The sequence below is a fragment of the Petromyzon marinus genome, chromosome 4 (assembly GCF_048934315.1).
Source record: "Petromyzon marinus isolate PM22_M1 ecotype Great Lakes invasive population chromosome 4, UKy_Petmar_22M1.pri1.0, whole genome shotgun sequence".
Classification (NCBI taxonomy): domain Eukaryota; kingdom Metazoa; phylum Chordata; class Hyperoartia; order Petromyzontiformes; family Petromyzontidae; genus Petromyzon; species Petromyzon marinus.
The window spans coordinates 20,279,635-20,300,168 of record NC_133670.1 but is presented as its reverse complement, the minus strand read 5'-3'; the positions used below and the strand labels follow the sequence as shown (position 1 = coordinate 20,300,168).

The 20,534-nt window shown below is 52.6% G+C and overlaps 2 protein-coding genes across 4 annotated transcripts in view; both read right to left on the bottom strand.

Moving 5' to 3' along the window:
• LOC116938504 (homeobox protein Hox-D3) overlaps positions 1-20,534 on the bottom strand; it is a 185,044-nt gene that overhangs the window by 123,579 nt on the left and 40,931 nt on the right. The window lies entirely within an intron of this gene.
• LOC116938507 (homeobox protein Hox-D8) lies at positions 105-6,216 on the bottom strand. Its single transcript, XM_032945653.2, has 2 exons — positions 3,054-6,216; positions 105-1,957 (listed from the first exon to the last, which is right to left on the bottom strand). Exons 1-2 carry the CDS (start codon positions 3,562-3,564, stop codon positions 1,644-1,646), a joined length of 825 nt encoding a protein of 274 aa, XP_032801544.2. The 5' UTR covers positions 3,565-6,216; the 3' UTR covers positions 105-1,643.

Genomic DNA, 20,534 nt, shown 5'->3' with positions numbered 1-20,534 from the left:
GGTTTGAGCGTTCGAAAGCCTCCACCCTCCCCCTATGCCCCCCCACCCCCACTTTTCTGTCGGCGAGTCGAGGAAGAATGAATTCAGGAGCGACACGAGTTGCGTTGTAGTGTTTCGTGTTTTTTATTGTAACATGTTCTAAACATCAGTTAATGCGACTCACAATAAACCCCACATCTCTCATATACAACAATAATTCGTTAAAAACCCTTCGGCCGAGTATTTCTACAAAGTTTTAACCAAACTAACACACGACAGTTATACATTTTTTTTGTTCCTTCCAGAATAACGCACGAAGAGCAGATTACAACGAAAAATCACTTGCGACCCTCGGTCACGATTATGTACCACCCAATAATAACTACGATATCAACACTGGACATTACAGGCAGTTCATGTTGTAGTGGGGTTTGCGCGCACGCGGGCGTGTTTTCTTTAAACAGAAAAAAATAACATTTCGTTTCAAATAAATATATCACGGAGGCGTGACGTCACCCTCGTTGCTCGCGACCAACAAAGAAACTCCGGCAGGAGGCGCAGGAATGAGATGATGGGGAACGCGTGGGAACGATTCACTGTCGTTCACACGCCGACCCGGGTACCGAGTCCCCGGGACGCGACACGTGGAGGCAACGGGCCGAACGAGGGTCAGTGGCATCAGCACCGCAGGGGGTAGTCGCTAACAACGCGGCCGAGTGGCTTATCGACCCAGTCGAAGTGGCTTATCAGCACAGCCGAGTGACTTATCAGCACAACCGAGAAGATATCATCAACACACGCGCATACACCGAGCAGATATCAACGTAGCCGAGTCGCTCTCGACACAGCCAAGCAACAACAGCCCGGCCGAATATCAACAGAGCGGAGAAGATAAGGACACGGCTGAGCCGCTATCAACAAGGGGCCGAGTTGATAGCCACCCATCCAAGTCGCAATCCAAGCACCCGAGTCCGTTGATCAATACAGCCGAAGCGGTACGACCAAGCTCATGTGGCAACAAAGCAAAGTCGCCATCGACACAGCCGAGGGCGTATTAACACCGGCGAGCAGGATGTCAACACAGCCGAGCAGATACTCGCAGACAGACGAGTTGCTACGCACGCAGTGGAGTTGCTTCGAACGCGGCCGTCGCGAGCAAGATATTCGGTCCGCGCTCAAACAAAGTCAACGCGCACTGATATGAGCAGCAGCAGCAGCATCACAGAAACACATTCCGGGCATAATAACGAAGAGCCATGCCAGCAACAACACGCGCACACATGAACTCGAAACTAACATTGGATTTTAATCGACAAATTGTTTTCCCAATATTCCTTTTTTATCTCTCTCTCTCTTCCACAACGATATTCATGATAACAGAAAGACAAAAACAAACAAACAAACATACAAACCGGGCGACTGAGGAATCATTGTTACACCATAATATATAATTTATACACGGTTGCGTGTGTGTGTTTTTAGGGCTACGTTTCAAGAGCCATTCCCGCAGAAACTCGCTACACACTGTATAACATCAGTCTTCATTCAGGTGCAAATAAGAGGGGCGAATCGAGGGGGGAGCGGGTCTGACCCCTAGTGGACACCCAGAGGGGGGGAGGTGAGGAGGGTCGGGGGGGGGGAATTCGGGTGACCCCCCCCCCGAATCATTCTGCGACCACCTCCGCCTTCTCAACTGGCTCCGTTGCCTCCTCCGGCTGCTGCTGCTGTTGCTGCTGCTTTGTGCTTCCTTCCTCGCCAGCCTCCTTGGGCGCAGGGAACGAGTCTTTGTTGTTCTCCTTCTTCCACTTCATGCGCCGGTTCTGGAACCAGATCTTGACCTGGCGCTCGGTGAGGCCCAGCGCGTGCGACACCTCGATGCGCCGCTTGCGCGTCAGGTACGGGTTGAAGAGGAACTCCTTCTCCAGCTCGAGGGTCTGGAAGCGCGAGTAGGTCTGGCGACCCCTGCGACGGCCAGGGCCTAGGGGCGAGCGCGGTGCGGGCAGGAGGAGGAGGAAGGTGGTTGTGGGGTGTAGGAGGAGGGGGGAGCGGCGGCGTGGGGGCGGGAGAAAGAGGAGGATGGGGGGTGGGGGGGGTCACACGCATGGGCTTTGTCAGGTGGGCACGTCGGATCAAACGTTACGAGTTGAACAGGCGAGGGCAGGAAATTAGCGGGCTCTTAACGAGCGCAGTTTTAAAAGTGCGCCGGGCCAGGCGCGGCGCTGCACTCGGCAAAGCACAGGGCGCAGCGCTCGCCGCCAAAGGGTCAGCTGGCCGGGCCAGGCCACGGCTTTCACCCCCCCCCCTGCCCGGCGCACGAGGGTCAGAGGACGTTCAGACGCACAAGCGGCAAACCCAACCTCGGGGAGGGGAGCGATCCCTCGGTGGTGGTGACGAGGTCGCTTCGGTGCCGCGAGTGGAGCGATGCAAAGAGGCGGGGGGGGGGGGGGGTGCTGCTAATGCAGCTGCACTGAGGCCCCCTGGGCGCGAGGTGCTGAGCCCTGGGATACTGAGCCCTGGGCCCCGGGGGCGAGACATAGGAGCCCCGGGGGCAAGACACTGGGCCGCCAGCGGTGGCGGGGTAAGCCTCGGCGCAGCCGCGAGTGATGATTTGCGAGAGAGCCACGCTTTACTCACCCGCGCAGATTATGGGGGTTTAACGAGGGGTTTAGGTCGCGCTTTAGCGTCGCCGCGCCGCGTGTAAATATCTGCGCTTCAGACGAACCCCCCCCCCCCCCGCACGCCCGCCCGCCCTTCTCAGCACATCACACGGGAAGTGACACGCGGGGCAATGCCATGGGGGCAGCCTCGCGTGCCCAAGCTCGCCGCCTCCTCACCCCCCCCCCTCTTCTCACGGAAGAACGCGCGAGCGCTGTGCTAATATTACCGCGCGAAATCGAGTAATAGCGTCATTTGGCATTTCCAAAAACCATTACCCCCAACGACGGTTGGCACGGGCAACTCAATTCCTCCTCATCCCGCGCTAACAAATGGCCCATTGTCAATAAGCGGAGCGCGCCTCGCGGGGTCGCTTCCGCGAGCCAAAACCACCACCAGCAACACCACCAAGTTCTCACCTTGCGGTCTCATCCACGGGAACATTTGCGCCGCCGTGTAGCTCAGATGAGACGCTTCCGTCTCCTCGCCAACGCTCCCGACGGACGATTTATAGTCGGGGTATTGCACCAGGCCGCCCTCTTGCTGCGCCGTAAAAACAGCCGCCCTCTGCAAGGAGTCGTAGCCGTAAAATTTGGGCGCCTCGCCGTGGCACGCGGTCACGGCGCAGGGGCCCTGCTGGAAGGGCGCTCCGGCGAGTGCCGACGGGGGCCCTCCGGGCGCCCCGCCGCCGCCTCCCCCGACAGCGCCGCCGCCTCCTCCGCCTCCTCCTCCTCCGACCCCGCCGCCCCCAGCGTGGTAGAAGTCCTGCACTTGGTTCAGGTGCTGGAAACCCGGAGCCGCACCGGCGCCGTAAACGACGGCGGCGCGGCCGCTCACGTCCTGCCCGAAGCGGCAGTCGTAATAGTTGGGACGGAGGGCATCGCCGGGCTTGTACTTGGAGAAGAGCGAGTTGACAAAATAGGAGCTCATGGCGAGGGAGCGAGGACGCGGGAAGCGTGGGGCGCTGAGGGCCGCCGTCAGGGGCTGGGCTGGCAGCCCGTCCCACCGCTTTATGGCTGTTTTGTGTTCTAGGAGGAGGAGGAGGAGGATCTCTCTGTAACGTCTACTTGAAAGAGAGGCGCTCCTCGGCCGAGAGGGAAGAGAGGGAGGCAGAGAGGCGAGGGCTGAGGGGAGCTGCTCGCACTCGTCACTCTCGCCGGGAGCTGGCGACTCCCAACTCCCCGATCTCAGCAGCAGCGGCGGCAGCAGTAGCGGCAGTAGCGGCAGGAGCAGCCACGCAGCTCAGTTGGGCGACACATTCAAACCGCTCGCTCGCTCGCTCGCGACGCGTCTCTCACGGATAAAAATTTTTACGACAGTTTGTATTTATCGCGGTGTAACGGTAGCCAATTGACTTGCGGTCCTGTGTATGGGTTTTTGTGGAATAGAGCACAGGCAGAAAGGGCATGGAGGATGGGAGGAGGAGGGGGGGGTGCTGCTGCGCATTGATACACCGGGTGGGGCTGTAAAGCGCAAGGAACCGCGTCACTACAATCGAAATCCATGCGCCTTGTCGGGAAAGCTGAAGGAAATAGGGAGGAGGAGGATGCCGCTGAAGGGTGATCACGAGCGGGTCGAGCGAACTTAGCCAAATGTCAAGGTCGGGCCGGGACCCGTGGAATAGCTAATTAAGAGTTGCGACTCTCTCGTTATTAAAGCACCACGGGCTCGGGTTCACAACAACTCCCGTCTGCCACGTGCCTCGGAATTGAGTTTATGATTTGGCTCACCCCGAAACAATAATTTTTTAACGATTTTTTTTCTCACTTGGGTGTTCGTGGTGATTTTTGAACAAAGAAGAGCAGATTGTTGTTGTTGTTGTTTTTCCTTCATTTCCTAAATTGTTATTTTGTGTGTGTGCCCGTGAATAACAGGAATCGATGGCGGTTTCTGAAACGACCCTCCACGCCTTCCCTTTTTACGACGAAATTTCCTCCAAAAAATGGGCGGTTTACCAAACAGATGATGATTTACAATTATGGATTTAAATATAAATAGCTCGTTGAAGTCACTTGGACGTCCGAGCGCGCACAAGTACGGACGTAACTAGGAAGTGATGTCGGGTACAGTCGATGACTTTTGTTGTTGTTGTTGTTCTGCTGCTGCTTCTACTTCCTCTTCCTTCCCCTGGTTCAGCGAAAATATTCGTCAACTTTGTCCGCTTTTGACAACTGCCGTGGCACGCCCACAGTTTGGTGTTGGGCGAAGACGAATGTAAGAATGTATGAATGCGTCCATGCACGTGCGTATAATCTGCGTAGGTATGCTTGTATGTATGTATGTACGTAGAACGCACGTACGTATGCCATTACAAGTACTTTGTTCATTCACCTTCGAACAAATGTGTGCGCACTGTGTTTAATATGTCTATACTGACTTGTAGTATACATGTACAGTATGTGTTCGTATGTTGGTATGCATATTTGAGCGTGCATTTTTTTTTGCGCAACTGTTTGTGTCGTGAATGTGTTTTTTTCTGTAACGACGACAACAAGAACAATCGATTTTGAAGCTGTCATCTGTGAGTGAGAGTCGGGGCCTCGCTATCACGGTGCGAGGATGACGAAGCGAACGCGAGCAGAACCAGTTGAGCGCACTTTGCACATTCTCCCGGTCACCCAAACTTCGAGACGCTCCGCGTACCAAAGTGTGTGATGTGTGCTCGTGTGCGTCGTGTCCTGTGTTCATCTCGACGAACGTGTTCAGCGGCAGCGGGGGTGCTTGGCGCCACCCGAGTTCGATTCACGCTCACGGCCACCCAAACAATGCGTGCAGTGACGATTGTCCGAACCGGTCCTGGGCCTCCCAGATGTCGACTCAATGCCTCATATGAGTAGCCGGTGCCGCGTGCAAGCATCGCCACTGTGGAGACAAAGACGGTCGCACGTGGTGCTCGCGACCAAAATCCCTGCTCGTGTCCCCGTGCCGTCTTCATAGGTGCTCGCTAACAGGCTATGCTGGGGGGGGGGGATCTTTGTCTTTGTTGTCGTTAGAATTACCGACACGGCGGAAACGCACGCGCAATGCAAGTCGCGTACCAAATCTGTCGAAATTTTTGGAGTTTTTTTCTTCTTCTTCATCTTCTTCCTTCTTTTATTTTCCTCCCTCTCGGTTTTCTGTTTCACGTTTAAAAAAAAAATAAGCTGGCGTAAATTTTCGAACGCAGTCATGCAAAAATGTCGGCTTGCGGCGGCGCTCACTAATGGAAATCATGGCCGTGAATGCATTTCCCATCATTTCCCTGCACAAATGTTCTCCGGGCCCCTCGCCGGATTAATGTGTAACCAGGTCTAGGGAATAAGGAGGGAGGGGAGTCTTCGAGCTTGGGGAGTCTTCGGGATCTACACGGTACCCCGCAAATCTCAGCGTGCAAAGACAACACATTAGGGGGGGCAGATTTTTTTTGTGTCCTGCACCCCCGGACCTCGTCGTCCCCGGAACGCGTAAAAAGTGACGGCGACTGCGGTCACTCGCGCCTCGTGGCCCGTGCGGTGAGTCACAAGTTGACCCCCCTGCTCGCACTGCCCGGTGGCATGCCGTGTCCGCGGGCAGAGAGAGTCTCTGCCGCGAAGTCTTCGCCGCGCAATTAATGCAGCAAGCACGCGGAAATCAAATTAATCGGTGGCGGCTATCGCATTTTGATGGCTCCTATTAATTCCATTTTTTAAAATTTGAGCAAATCGATGTGAAAGTGATTTTCTTCATTTTGTATATATTTTTTTTATCGTGAGATTTGTTCACACGAAACTGTGCGATTAGACACGCGGCTTTGTTGTTGTTGCTGTTGTTGTCGTTGAAGGCGGCCACGACGGCAAACTCTACACCTTCCCTGCGAACGCTTTGTAGAGTTGGGCCGCTCTGTAAGCGATGCCAATAACCCCACTGCCAACAGGTCCAGAGCTACCAAACACATCTTGGGGATTACAGGAAAAAATAAACTACATTTTGGAATTGAAAATGCCTGTAATAATAGTAAGGTGAGAGTATAGGTCACAGTGAGAGCCTAGCAATGGGACACGCGGGCACGCCGAGAATTTGCCGAGAGCGGGCGTTGTTTGTTGTTGTTGCTGATGTTGTTGTTGTCAACACGAGGTCCCCTCCCCTCTTCACAATCCGTTTGTCCACTCTGTACGGGCAACTCGGTCTCGTGCCCCCCCCCCGTCACCACCACCACCCCAGCGTCTCATCCCCACTCACTCCACCCTCTCGCGTCGCATGTGCCGAGTGCCCAGGGTAGGGGCGGCCGAGGCGAGAGGCACCGCGCAGCAGCCAGAGAGCGCAGGCGGGACGCGCGCGGCTCCAAGACAACAACAGCAGAACAACAAGACGTTAGCAATTTGTTTATAAACATATATGTATATAATACTGCATACAGTATTATTTGGGTCTTTCGGTAAAGCCACGTAGACAGAAAAAAATAACAACAAATATCGACGTTTCGATCGCAACACAAGCAGGTCGTCTCTTTATACAGCGTTTGCTTTATTTTGTGTAACTCGTGTGAAACGGACGCGTATTACACTCCACAATACCTAGCCACGTACGCCCCTGCGTTTATTTGATTATCAGTTAGTTGGCACGGCCGCGCTTTTAGCTGCTGCTGCTGATGGCGGTGGAGCGAGTTGAGATTGCACAATTTAGTTCACGCGACCTGCGCGTGAACTCCACAAACAGGTATGTTGTTGTATATGAACTATTTGTTTATATATATATCAGTATTTAAAGACTAAATCAGTGTACTTACCCGTCAATTACATGTTAAATATATCGCGATCAACGATGTTGAACACGTTAAAAAATAAAATACGACATCGAATTCCGTTCAATATTTGTGACTTTTAATTATTTAGTTCAAATTCAAGCTGCGGTATTTTTTTTTTATTTTACATATAAAACACATTTCAGTAATTGTGCTTGTAAAAGTATTTATATTAAAAATCTAACTTTTTTAAAAATCAGAGTAAAGAGCGCTAAGGCTATTATTATTCAATGTGTGTGTATATATATGTGTATGAGTATTTATGCACACAGCGTACTGTCTGATACCAAGCGTACTCATGAACTCTCCAATCGCTTTACCTGTGTGGCCACGGTATTCGCGACGTTTAATAAATTCGCACAGAAGCCGCGATAAACCGAATGAACGGCGGTGAAAAAACGAATTTAACAACATCACGAACGGTGTCGTGACACCGACAACAAACTCACTTCCGTTTCGTATATAAAAGCCACCGGACCCTCCACGAACGAATATCAATCCCATAATTATTCGCTAAATAACCGATTGTGCTCAAAACATCGATGCGGTTCTGCGTCATAATCCAATAATCTTTCCTCCCGTGAGCTGTGTCCGTGCATCCCCCACCCCCCATGCTCCTCGTTCCTGTTGGCCTGTTGCGTTACGTGCGTGCGCCCGCGCGCAGAGAGAGTTCACGTCGATTCGTTTAATTCGCGGTGAAATGAACGCAGGAGCTTTATCCGCCCCGGTGTTGTGAGTGTTGCGTGGGGGGGGGGGAGAAGGGAGGCAGCCGCCCCCACCTCTTCTTCGTGTTTCTCATCGCCGCAGGCACCAAATATCCCTTCTATCGCCGCGTGTAAAATTTAATTTAAACCGCGATGGGGATTTTGTTTGTTGCTGTTGTTACAAAGTCGTAATAAAAAAAACTTCCACCGGTTCTACAATGTCAGGAGTTCTATAATAAATATTGCTGGGCGGTGTTTTATTTGTTTAAATAAAAAAAAATCGGGGCGTCGCGACAGCTCTCGAACGCGTACGGGTTTATAGGTCGTGTACGGGTTCATAGGTCGCGTACGGGTTCATAGGTCGCGTACGGGTTCATACAGCGTGTGCAGGCTAATAGATCGTGTACGTGTTCATAGGGAGCTTAGAGATTCATACAGCGAGTACGTGTTCATAGGGCGTGTACAGGTTCACAGTCCTTGTACAGGTTCACAGGACATGTACAGGTTCACAGTACATGCAGTGGTTCACAGGACATGTACAGGTTCAGAGATCATGTAGTGTCGAGGCCCCGGGCCGTATCCTCTGCGGCGCGTGACCTCACCTGCAGCCGGGCTACAACACGACAACACGCACCTGTCACCCGGTCGCTACCGTCACCTTTACCTGCACCCCACGTATGAAGAGGGGCGGGGGGGGGGAGAGCTTCTGCAGCGACTCTAACAACGCGGACGCCTTTCACTGGAACCGGGCGGAGTTCGTGCGCGGGTCTGCGCATGTTGCAAACTGTTTGAGTGCCTCGTGCAAGTTTACATCGCAGTCACGTGTCGTACCTGCGCAGAAAGGGAAAGATGAACTCTGGACGGTTCCTGCCAATGGTGCATCACGTGAACAGCAGCGACTGTGGGCGGTGGCGGGGTGGTGGTGGGGGGGGGGGGCGTGTGGACCAAGGGGGGGAGAAGCCGCCCCTGCCTAACCGGGCGGGGGGGGGGGGTAGCCGGGGCTCTCTCGGCCCCTCGCGCTTGGGCCGCCTCTCGATTCCTCTCGACCTCTGCCTTCTTGGCCCCCGTGGATGCACGAAACTTTCCCACAGCAGCATCGCACCCTTACGCGGGGAGAGGGGTGGGGGGTACCCCTCTCCGCCTACCTGTGCCTGCCCGCACACAGTGACCCACCTCCTCAACTGTGCCCTGCGGTGGCCGTCTGGGCTCGCGGAGCGTCGGGGGGGAGGGGGGGGGGCGAAATAGGTCACGAAGTTGCGTGCGCTTAGCGCGGGGAGGCTGCAAAAGTTCAAGAGGGGGTTGGGGGGGGCGCCACGGCTCCCCGCCCCCCCCGTGAGCTGTCGCCCATTTCGGGGAATCAAAATGGAGCTCTTCTTTGGCTCTGCTGCCAATTGGCGGTGCGCCCGTCCGAGGGAAGAGGCCGCTTGCGCGATGCGATGGCGCCACCTGGCGGCCGCGGACAGCAACTCCTGGCTGAGCTCTCAACGGGTAGCGCACTCACTCCTCCCGCTCCCTCGCTCGCTCACTCCTGGCGCGTCCCACCACCCCCAAGCCCCCCGCCCCCAGCCCCTATCCAGCCACCCCACAATTACCCCCCCTCACCCCTCACGCCTCCACCTCCTCCCAATCCCATCCCCATCCCCCCGGCACTCCCCCCCCCCAACTCCACCGCGGTGAGTGGCCTGCAGGGACAGAGGAAGGACGGTCTCGCATCAGATCCCTCAAACAAAGCCCGAGATTGCAGGCCCTGGCATTGCCGGCCATAAAACCCTATTGCCTCACTTCCCCGGCGTGCCAAGGAGAGCGCCTAGCTCTGGGCTTTTACTGTCTTTTTGTCTGGGCTCTGCGCGGGCCTCCGAAACGGCCGCGTCATAAACTCATTAACCCGCAGACGTCTAGCCGAGGCCAGCAGAGCACCCATCACCACCACCCCCACCACCACCCCCACCCCCACCACCACAACCCCCACCACCACCACCCCCGCGACCCCCCCCCCCCAGCACACCCCGCTCCAACCGGGTAAACAGCATCGACAACAAGATCTGTCCGTGTGATCCGTCGCTCCCCCCCCCCCCGCCTCTCTTTATCTCCGCCTGTTGACTCGCACAACGTTGGCAACCGCACGTAAATCTCGAAACAAATAAAAAATATTATTATGTAAAATATTACGGGCGATTCCGGCGCGATGATGGATGGATGCGCGCGCGCGTGCGCGCAACGTGCACGGGGCGATCAATCAAAACGCGCGTCTCCCCGCAGTCAAAATACCGTGCGCGGTGTACAAAAAAAAACAGAAGCGAGAGAGAGAGACGAGAGCGTGTCCCGTAGCGCGGAGCAGCAGCGGCGGTGGTAGTTCGTAGTTGCGGCGGTAAGCGGGGACGCATCCACGCGTTACCGCTGATTTTTTTTATTTGTTGTTGTAAAACCGCGGGCCGACAGAGTAAAGAGATTGCTGCTGCTGCAATGGGTGAGGCGTTGTCGATTCCGGGGAGCCGAACACTCGGGAGGGGGGTGGGGGGGTGCATGGACGGAGCCGAGGGCCTTCATCGGTGCCCGTGCGTTAACACCGATTGTTTGTGTGGCTTTTTACCGATTATATATCTGTGTGTGTGTGTATATGTATAGACACAAACATGGGTATTTATGGACGCTCGTAAGAGACGGGAGATTCGTGAGAGCGTCGTTGGGGCGAAGTGTTGGGCGACTTGCCTCGAGCCTCTTGGTTTTCTGTTTCTCGGAAAATGGGGGGCCCGTGGGTGGGTGGGGAGTGGGGGGGGGCTATCTTCTGTCCACACCGTGACGCTGCTACTCGACCGGGCAAATGTTGCGTTTGTTAGGCGGCATTGTCAGGAACGATGGTGCGAACGTGTATTTTAAACTTGTATACAACGCGCATTACATAAATGTATACTGTATTTATGTTTTTTTAAACAGCTGCAAGCTTTGTTCAATACTTGCATACGTGTAGGTGACGTTCTCGTCATCAGCATATTCATCACCACACTATTATCTTGGAGCACGTGATGTGGGGCCATATCAAATTGGATTGCACTGCTGCACAATCAATGGGAAGGTAAATTACGGCACAACGCTGCGAGTTAATTAAGGCAATGTGGGAACATTTCGTTTTTAGCCTCCATCTCGGAACAATTCAACAAACCCCCCGCCCGCCCCGGGCGCGCTGCTCAGGTCGCGTCCTAGCAGCGGTAACGACGCAAACCTCGCGTCCCACCCACCCCCCCGTGCAAGCTGGCACGTTCACGCACAGCGGCACAGCGGCACAGCTGCCCCTGCGGCTGCCCCACGGCTGCCCACGGGGCCACGCTCCCTCTCTCTCTCAGCATCAGCCGGCGCTACGGGGAACCCCCCCGGTGATGGTGGAGTGGAGGCCGCGTTTCTACGCTGTCGAGATATTTATTTTGTTTCTCCCGATTCTTCCACCGCGACGGAAGGGAGCGGCGGCCGTGATGGGGGCTCTGCGAGGAGCAGAACGGGGCAGCAGCAGCAGCACGGGGTGGCTGCGGTTCCCCGTGAGACGACGACGCAGAAGAAGACGACGAAGAAGACGACGACGAAGACGAAGACGCAGACATCAGCAGCACGGCTCGTCCATCGCGCGCATCGACCAGGGCGGGAGCAGCGCCCGCTTTCCCGACCTCTTTGTGCGGACCTCGATTCTTGTTTGCAGAAATCCCCCCAAATTTCGTGCGGCCGACTTCTTTTTAGTTTTAAAGTCGTCCGCAGCGGCCGACACACCACCTCCCGTTGATTATTGCGGTTTCAACACCGGTGACGGGAGAGAGAGACAGAGAGAGGGGGATAATGAGGTCGCACGGCCGTCCAAGTAATCACACGAATCGAATCGCGCGGTTTAAAATCCCCGTATGCTCCGTTAACAATTAAGCCCCCCCCCCCCATTAGGCGCCGAACAACCGTGCATCGGGGCGCCGCGGTGTGGACGCGTCAGCCGTGCACGCGAATATCACCCAGCAGCGTCCGTTGTGTACACGTGTGCGTAAGTGGCCTTCATAGGTGCTACTCGCTAACAGCACTTGCCCCAACAGTCTGTTAAGGCTACACGGGCGGGGGGGGGGTATGGTGTTGTGGCGCTGCGCCGGGCCCACCCGCGTTCCATTCCCCGCTCACGGCCAACCACCAGTGACGATTGTCTGAACCAGTGCCTGGGCCTCCCCTAGGTCGACTCAGCCTCACGTGATGAGTACCTATTGCGATGCGTTAACGTTGCTACTAAGGAGACAAATGCGGCCGGGCGTGGTGTTGGCACACCCACCCAGCCCACCCCCTCGTGTGCTGTGCCGGCTTTCATAGGTGCTCGCTGATAGCACTTGCCTCAACCGTCTCTGGCCAGGCGAAACGGGAGTCTTTGTAATGTGTGTGTAAACGCGTACGCCGTACGTGTAAAAATGTTTGTTTGTGCCTGTAACTTCGTTTATGCGTATTTAAGCGACCTTCATAGGTGTTCGCTAACAACACTTACAGCTGTATGGGGGGATCTTTGCCTTGTGTGTATTATGACATTTCTGTGCGTGTGTGTACGTGTAAATGAATATGTACTTTATTGTGTAAATCTACGTAGTTTTGTGTACACGTGGATGTACTTTAATACATGCATATTGTGTACACATGTACGCATGCTTTGTGTGAATATATCACGTGGGAATGTACGCGGCGTGCATGTGTGAAATTATACAAGGGTAATTGTGCATGTACATATGAGCTTACGTGAATGTATAGGTTTGTGTATTTAAACGAATAATAATTTACATCCTTTTGTAAATCCACTGCTGGATGAAGGCCTGTCCCACGCCATGTCGATCGCCACCGCTGTTTGACAATACTTCACCACACTGGCGAACTCTAGTTAAAACATATATTTATAAAAATGCGTGCATGTTTTCGAAATGTATACATGTCAACGTGTGTACATGTACGAGTATACTGGATGTCTATGTGTGTGTTTAAATTCATACATGTACGTTTGAATGTACGCGTGTGCGCGTGTGTATATATATGAATCGCTAACAGCACTTGCCCCAACAGTCTGTAAGGATATGCGGGAGATCTTTGTATTTGTGTGATTGTCTACACGTCTTTATATGTGTGTGCACGTACGAACGTACGTGTATGAATGTACGTGGGCATTTATGAATGTGTACTATGTGTTTGTATAATTGTCAATGTAACTATCTGCGTATGTGAATGTGTGTTTGTGTAATATCGTACACATATCGATGTATAATGTACGGTACACGTGTATACATATAACGTGAACGTAACCCTAAAATCTACGCGTGTATAGGTATATGGGAACGCGTATCGGGCATGTAACTGTGCGCGACGTTGCACATACGGGGAGATAGAAATATATTTGTTTAGATGTACGTGTGCATGTTCAAGTGCATATGTGTGCCCGAGTTGATATATAAAATTACATACACAATATACAGTATATGTGTGTGTGCGTGATGTACATGTGATGCTTACATCTCGTGTGTGTTTGTGTAAACGTTTTGAGAATTCACTTGCGCGTGTACTTTTGAGTAATCCACATGCGCGTGTACTTTTGAGTAATCCACATGCGCGTGTACATTTGAGAATTAACATGCACGTGCACTTTTGAGAATCCACATGCACGTGTACTTTTGAGTAATCCACATGCACTTGTTGTACCTTTAGGAATCCACATGCGCATGCATTTTTGACAATCCACACGCACGTGTACCTTTCAGAATTCACATGCACGTGTACTTTTGAGAATCCACATGCACGTGCACTTTTGAGAATCCACATGCACGTGCGCACTTGTGGGAATTCGAAATGCCCGTGTACTTTGAAAATCTTCAAGCATATGTACACCTTTGAGAATCCACACGCGTGCACAAATAAAAGTGTGCGTTCGCCTCCGATGCAATGCGTGACCCCGAGCTTTATCAATGCGGCAATTCCAGCAGGTCACTCGGTCACGTGCATGACACAACACGGGTAAGCACCATGCAATGCGTGACACGGCCGTGAGGGTCACCCCTCCAGCACCACCACCACTACCACCACGTGGAGGAGGATGATGATGGTGGGTATTATGGTGGTGATGGTGATTATGATGGTGGTGGTAACGGTGGTGACGGTGGTGGTGATGGTGGTGACGATGGTTGGTGGTGGTGGTGACGATGGTTGGTGATGGTGATTATGACGGTGGTGGGTGATGATGGTGACGGTGGTGACGATGGTGGTGACGATGGTTGGTGATTATGACGGTGGTGGTGACTATGGTAGTGATGGTATGATGGTGATTCTTGATGGTGGTGGTGATTCTTGATGGTGGTGATTCTTGATGGTGGTGGTGTTGGTATGATGGTGATTCTTGATGGTGGTAGTGGTGGTGCTAACTGCGAGGGGTTTCAAACCTGCCCGTCTGAGGTCACCCTTCCGACTACCAACTCCGACTGCTGGCCGTGTTGAGTAATTGGGCGAGCGCGCGCGCGCGCACGCGCGCGTGTACATCTGTGATCATCTGAACCGGTCCTGGGCCTCCCCCTAGGTCGACTCAGCGTCAAATGAGTATCTAGGGAGACAAAGGCGGTCTGGCGGTAGTGCTGCCCAAACACACTCATCGTGCGCGTTCCTGACCTTCCTACATGCTCGCTAACAGCACTTGCACCTACAGTCTCGGTAAGGCTACGAAGGGGATAATTTGTCTTTTGTGCGTGTTGTGTGCGTACGTGCTGTGTGTGCATTCGTTGTTTGTTGCGCGCGATGTACTTGTGTGGTGTACACACGTCCTGTGTTCACGCGTGGTTCAGTGCGTGTGATGTGTGCTCGTCGTGTACGCGCTATGTACGCGCGTGTGTATCGTTCAAGTGTGCGTTGACTGTTGTTCACGTGTGTTTTGTATGTTGTATTCTGTGTGTATGTTACGTGCTGCGTGTTGTGGCGTGAGTGTTGTGTGCTGCATTGTGTATATCCCGAGTACGTGTTGTGTGCGCTTGCTGCGCACGTGTGCTCTCTGTACGCGTGTGTTTTGTGTACACGGGTGCTGTATCTGTGCGCTGTGCACGTGGGTGTGTACATGTGCCTCTTGTGTACGTGTGTTGTGCGCGGTGTGCGCATGCGCTGTGCACGTTTCTTGTGTGTGCACGCGTGTTGTGTACGCGCGCGTGTTGTACGTGTGACGTATACATGGGTGTGTTGAGTACATGCATTCTGTATACACACTTTGTATGTGCCAGTTGTGTACATGTGTGCTGTGTTAATGGGGTAAGTTGTGTACCGGTCTGTGGGTGGTTACGTACGTGGGCGCGTTGTGTACGCGTGTATTGATCGTCTGCGTGCGTACTGTGATAGTGCAATGGGTGTGTTGTGTACACGTGTTGGGTACGCGATGCGCAGTGTGTGTGTTGTGTGTGTGCGTGGGTTTATCGTGCACGTGTTGTATATGCTGCGTACATGATGCGTACTCGGCCGTGTACGTTTCGTTCGCGCTTTGCGTGGCTGTGTCCGCAGCACGCTTCGTGAAGTGTGTCCACGTTTTACTTGGTTTAAGACGCGAGTATGTTGCGTGTCGCCGTGCAAGGCGGCTCTCTGCCGTGTGCGCACGTGTGCTGTACGTACGTGTGTTGTGTACAAGAGTGTTGGCTCTGTAACACGGGGGGGGGGGGGGTGGGGGTGTTGTGTACATGCCGCGTATGCGGCGTGCTGTGTACACGTGCTGTGTACTGCGCGGTCGTGTCGCGTACCCTTCTGTAACATGGGTGTGTATTGTGTACAATATTGGTTATGCAACGTGTTGGATTAATGGGTGTGTACATTTTACGAACATGCAGTGTTGCGTATTTTGTGTACCTAGTATGATGTGTGGGTGCGCGCGCAGTTTCACAAAGCGTGTTCTGTATACGCCCTTCGCGTACGAGTGTGTTAAGTATGCTGTGCACATGCCGTGCGCGTTGTGTGTTGGGTGTGTTGTGCACGTGTGTGCGTGTTTTTTTTGTTGGTGCGTATGTTGTGTACCGGTGTTGTGCGATGTAAGTGTGAATGCGTTCTAATTGTTATTCATAATGCCCTTTAGTAAACATATATCGATATAAATAACCACTTTGAAACAGGACTGCTTTTTTCAGGATCATTTTTTTTGCATTGCCGTGTTTTTGGCCAACTCAGTGTGTCGCGTGTACATTGGTGTGCTTGTGTACGCGTGTTGTGTACACGAGTGCGCTTTGAACGCGTGTTGTATACACGAGCGTTGGGTACGTGTGCTGTGTACGCGTGTGCGTTTTGTGTACGCGTGTGCGCTCCATGCGTGTGCCGTGTACGCGATAGTGTACACGACGCACGTGCATAACGCAAAGTGTGCGGGTGGTTTAGACGCCTGGTGTACATAAGTGTTGCGTACTTGGGAGATTTGTGTACGGAATTTCGTGTAGGTGTGTTGTGTCCGTGTGCTTTTGTATGCGGGTCGGCTATGTGTACATATGTTGTACGTGAGCGTGCGTTGCATAGTGTGCTATGTATACGAAGTGTGCTCTGCACACATGATCTGTACGCGTGTTCATTGCCAAGTGTTGTTGTGTACGCGTTTTGCCTGTGCTGTGTACACGCTTTGTGTGTGTTGTGTACGCGTGTTGTGTAAACGTGCTGTATATGCATTCTTGTGCGTGTATTATATTCTCGCGTTGTGTACACGTGATGTAAACGCGTCGTGTGTGTGTTGTGTACACGTGCTGTGCACGCGCTAGTGCGCGCGCGTGCGCCGAACGCGCGTTGTGCGCACGTGTGATGCACGCATGCGTTGTGTACCGGACTGTTGTGTTGTGTACACGCGTATGTGTACACGCGTATGTGTACACGCGCTGTGCACACGCGCTGTGCACACGCGCTGTGTACACGCGCTGTGTACACGCGCTGTGTACACGCGCTGTGTACACGCGTTGTGTACACGCGCTGCCGCTCATCTCCTAGACCCCCACGGGTGACCTCGGAGCGCGCTTCTCATCCCTGACGACGGCGCCACCCGGACTCACCTCGACTTCATCACCCCCCCCCCCGCCCCCCCGCCCCCCCAATGCGGAGAGGGGGGCCGGGTGACTCGCACTTAAAGTCTCGGCTCAACTACTGAGCAATTAAATGTTTGCACCAAGCAACCCTCTGCCAATCCACTGCTGGATGAAGGCCCCCCCCCCACCACCACCATGCCCTGTTGGTCGTGGCAGTAGTTTTTATTTTATTTACCATACATTGTTTATTGATAATGTAATCGCAATGCTACGAAGGGGCGTTGCGCGAAACGTCGCCTATTATTATATATATATTTTAGGATTGTGTTATTGACGAATGCGTTCGCAACGCCGTTACCAATAATTAATAGTGATGGGAAATAAATACGACATAAATGCGCGCGCACACGTGCAACTCGTTCAGCGAATCAGGCTCCAGTTTGATTGACAAGAGGGACATAATGCATTGCAGACGTCTGCAGATGCACGCGTGTGTGTCAGTGTGTGTGTGTGCGCGCGCGCGAGTCATAATACAGTCATAACGTCTACCGCGCCGCAACATGATGAAAAGCCACGTGTATATGCTTGCATGATGCGTCCTCTGTGTACGTATGAATTACGTGCGCGCGGGGGGCGTGCGTTTTGCGAGTGTGGCGTGGGGGAGTCAAAACATCAACACCGGGGAAACAAAGACGGCCGGGCGTGCTGCTATCAACCCCCCCCCCCCCCCATCGTACACCGTGCTGGCTTTGTAAATGTGTTCGCTTAACAGCACTGACACCCCCAACAATCTGTTCAAGGCTACGCGGGGGGATCTTTTGTCTGTCTGTGTGTATATGTGTTGCTGTTCGCGCGCGCCAGTGACAAAATCCCCCTGTCGCAGCAAGCAACAGCAGCAGCGGTTCACCGTCGCTGTACGTTGACAACTTTGTGCGCTAACGCCGTACTAACACCACGCCGATTGTTCAAAGCGTTCGTTGTCCGGGATTCGCGCGTAAGGAAAAACACAACGGCAAAAAACACAAACGCAGTTAATGTATTTGCAGCTCCGCAACCTTTCGTTGTGGTTATTGAAAAAAAAGACATTAAAAAAAACATAATAATGAGGAATCGAGAATTCCACTTCGTGGCAGCTACACATGGGGTTTTATTTGAGCGGACGATATCATTACACTTACAAAAAAACCATACAAACTACCGCCAATACATGCGCATTGTAACCTCAATTTAAACGATTTATATACTTTTTTTGTTTTTTTTTACTTACAACGCGTTGTTAATATTTTTTCGTCTACAAATTACAAAAAATGATGTTACTGACTTTATTCCCAGCAAAAAAGTTTTCCTTTAAATTACACACCTCTTGTTAACTTCATTACATCAAACCTCACTGTCCCACACACACAAAGATCCCTCCCACCTCGTATCGCCTTAACAGACGTTTTTGCGGCAAGTGCTGTGAGCGAGCAGCACCTGAAGGCCGGCACGGCACACGAACGCGGGTAGTGTGGCAAAAACCACGCCCGACCGCATTTGTCTCCCTCGTGGCGACGTTTGCACACCGCACCAGCTACTAGGGGAAGCCCAGGACCGGTTCAGCAGACAATCGTCACTGGGTGTTGGTGGCCGTGAGCGGGAATCCAACTCGGGTCGCCAGGTTCGTAGCGCAGCGCGCTCACCCCTGCACCACCGCTAACTCACAACATACAAAGATCTCCCATATAGCCTTTAACAGACTGTTGGGGGAGGTGTTGTGAGCAAGCACCTATGAAGGCCGGAACGGCACACGAGAGGGGGTGGGGGGGGGTGTAGTCAGCACCACGCCTCGGCATTCTTGTCTCCCCAAGTGGCGATGTTTACACACCAGGCACTCATTTCAGGCCGAGACAATCTATGCGGAGGCGCAGTATCGGTTCAGATATTAGCCAGTGTTGTCCGTCGTGAGTGGGAATTCAACTCGGGTTGCCGGGTTCACGGCGCAGCGCGCTAATCGCTGCGCCACCTATCCCCACACTGGACCCCCCTCCCCCTAGGTCGACTCGGCCTCAACCGAGTACTCGGCGCGGTGTGTAAACATCGCCACGAGGGAGACAAAGGAGGCCGCACGTGGTTCTGGTCACCCACCCCGTCGTGTGCCGTTCCGGCCTTCATTAGTTGCTCACTAACAGCACTTGCCCCAAGAGTCTGTGTAGGCAATATATGTGGGGGGGATCTTTGTCCACACACACACACGTGCACACGTACGCACACACACGGGCAAGGGTAAGCTTTCAACCTGAGTGTCACAGCCACACTTAACAATTGTGCAAAAGCGTGAGTCTAACCCTCGGCGTGAAAACCTCAGTCGCGACGGCCAACTACACTTCAAGTATGTTCCTAGTATCGATCTCCAAAAAAAGGAAAAAAAACACGAAATGACGTCACCAATAAACAACACTAAATCGCTTGCACGACATTTACATCAAATAGCATCGATCAATTATTAATAATTATGGGGGGGGGGGGGTTTAGACGTAATTAAAAAAGTTTAAGCTCGGCAATAAATTAACGCGGAGGTGATGCAGCCGTACGAGGTTGTGCAGGAGATAGGAGGATAGTTTTCGTCTATTTACAAAACAAAAAAAGTAAAAAGAGCTTGCGGAAGAAAAGACAACATGGGTCCTTTCTTGCCAGATGTAAAGTATAAGAATAGGAAATAAGAGGTGTTACGATGTTCAAATAGCAAACAAACCCTTTTGCAAGGAATCGCATCCTTGCAAAGGGACATGAAACAGAAACAATAATAAAGAAAATACATTCACACGACGTGAAGCTGAATACGACCGACAGGTGGAAACAACAAACTAAATATATATAACGAACACTAAGCAATGTAATGAGATGTGCCTTCACGGAGAGGGAATGTTTACATTTTTTTTTTCTCCAAAATGTTGTTTGCGCTTGAAGTTTTTAGATTATGTTTTTGTTGAACTCGTGCCGAGTCGCATTGACGCGCCCGTGCCGAGCGTTCTGGGGCCTCTGCGAGAGACTGCGTTGATGAACTTATTAATTAGACTAGCGACAGAGTGCCCACAGGTGCACGTAAATTGGAGGGGAGAGAGGGGGGTGACCCCAGAGGCTGGGCAAAGGGGGGCATAGGAGAGACGGCGACTCGCGCCGTGGAAAATGAAAAACAAAACTCGATCTCAAGAATAAGCGAATCAAACGCCACCTCACTCATTTAGCCGGCGTACGAATAATGAAAACGATTCTGCGTTAAGGTTCCAATACTTGACTTTTAAATTCGAATCGTTCTCGTGTACAGACACCACTTTCGGAATATTTTTCGCGTTTACAAAAAAAACAATATTTATGAGAATCCTAATATCAAAAAAAGATATAAATTAGACACTCTGTGGCGCTACATACTTGGACTGCCGACTACTCAAG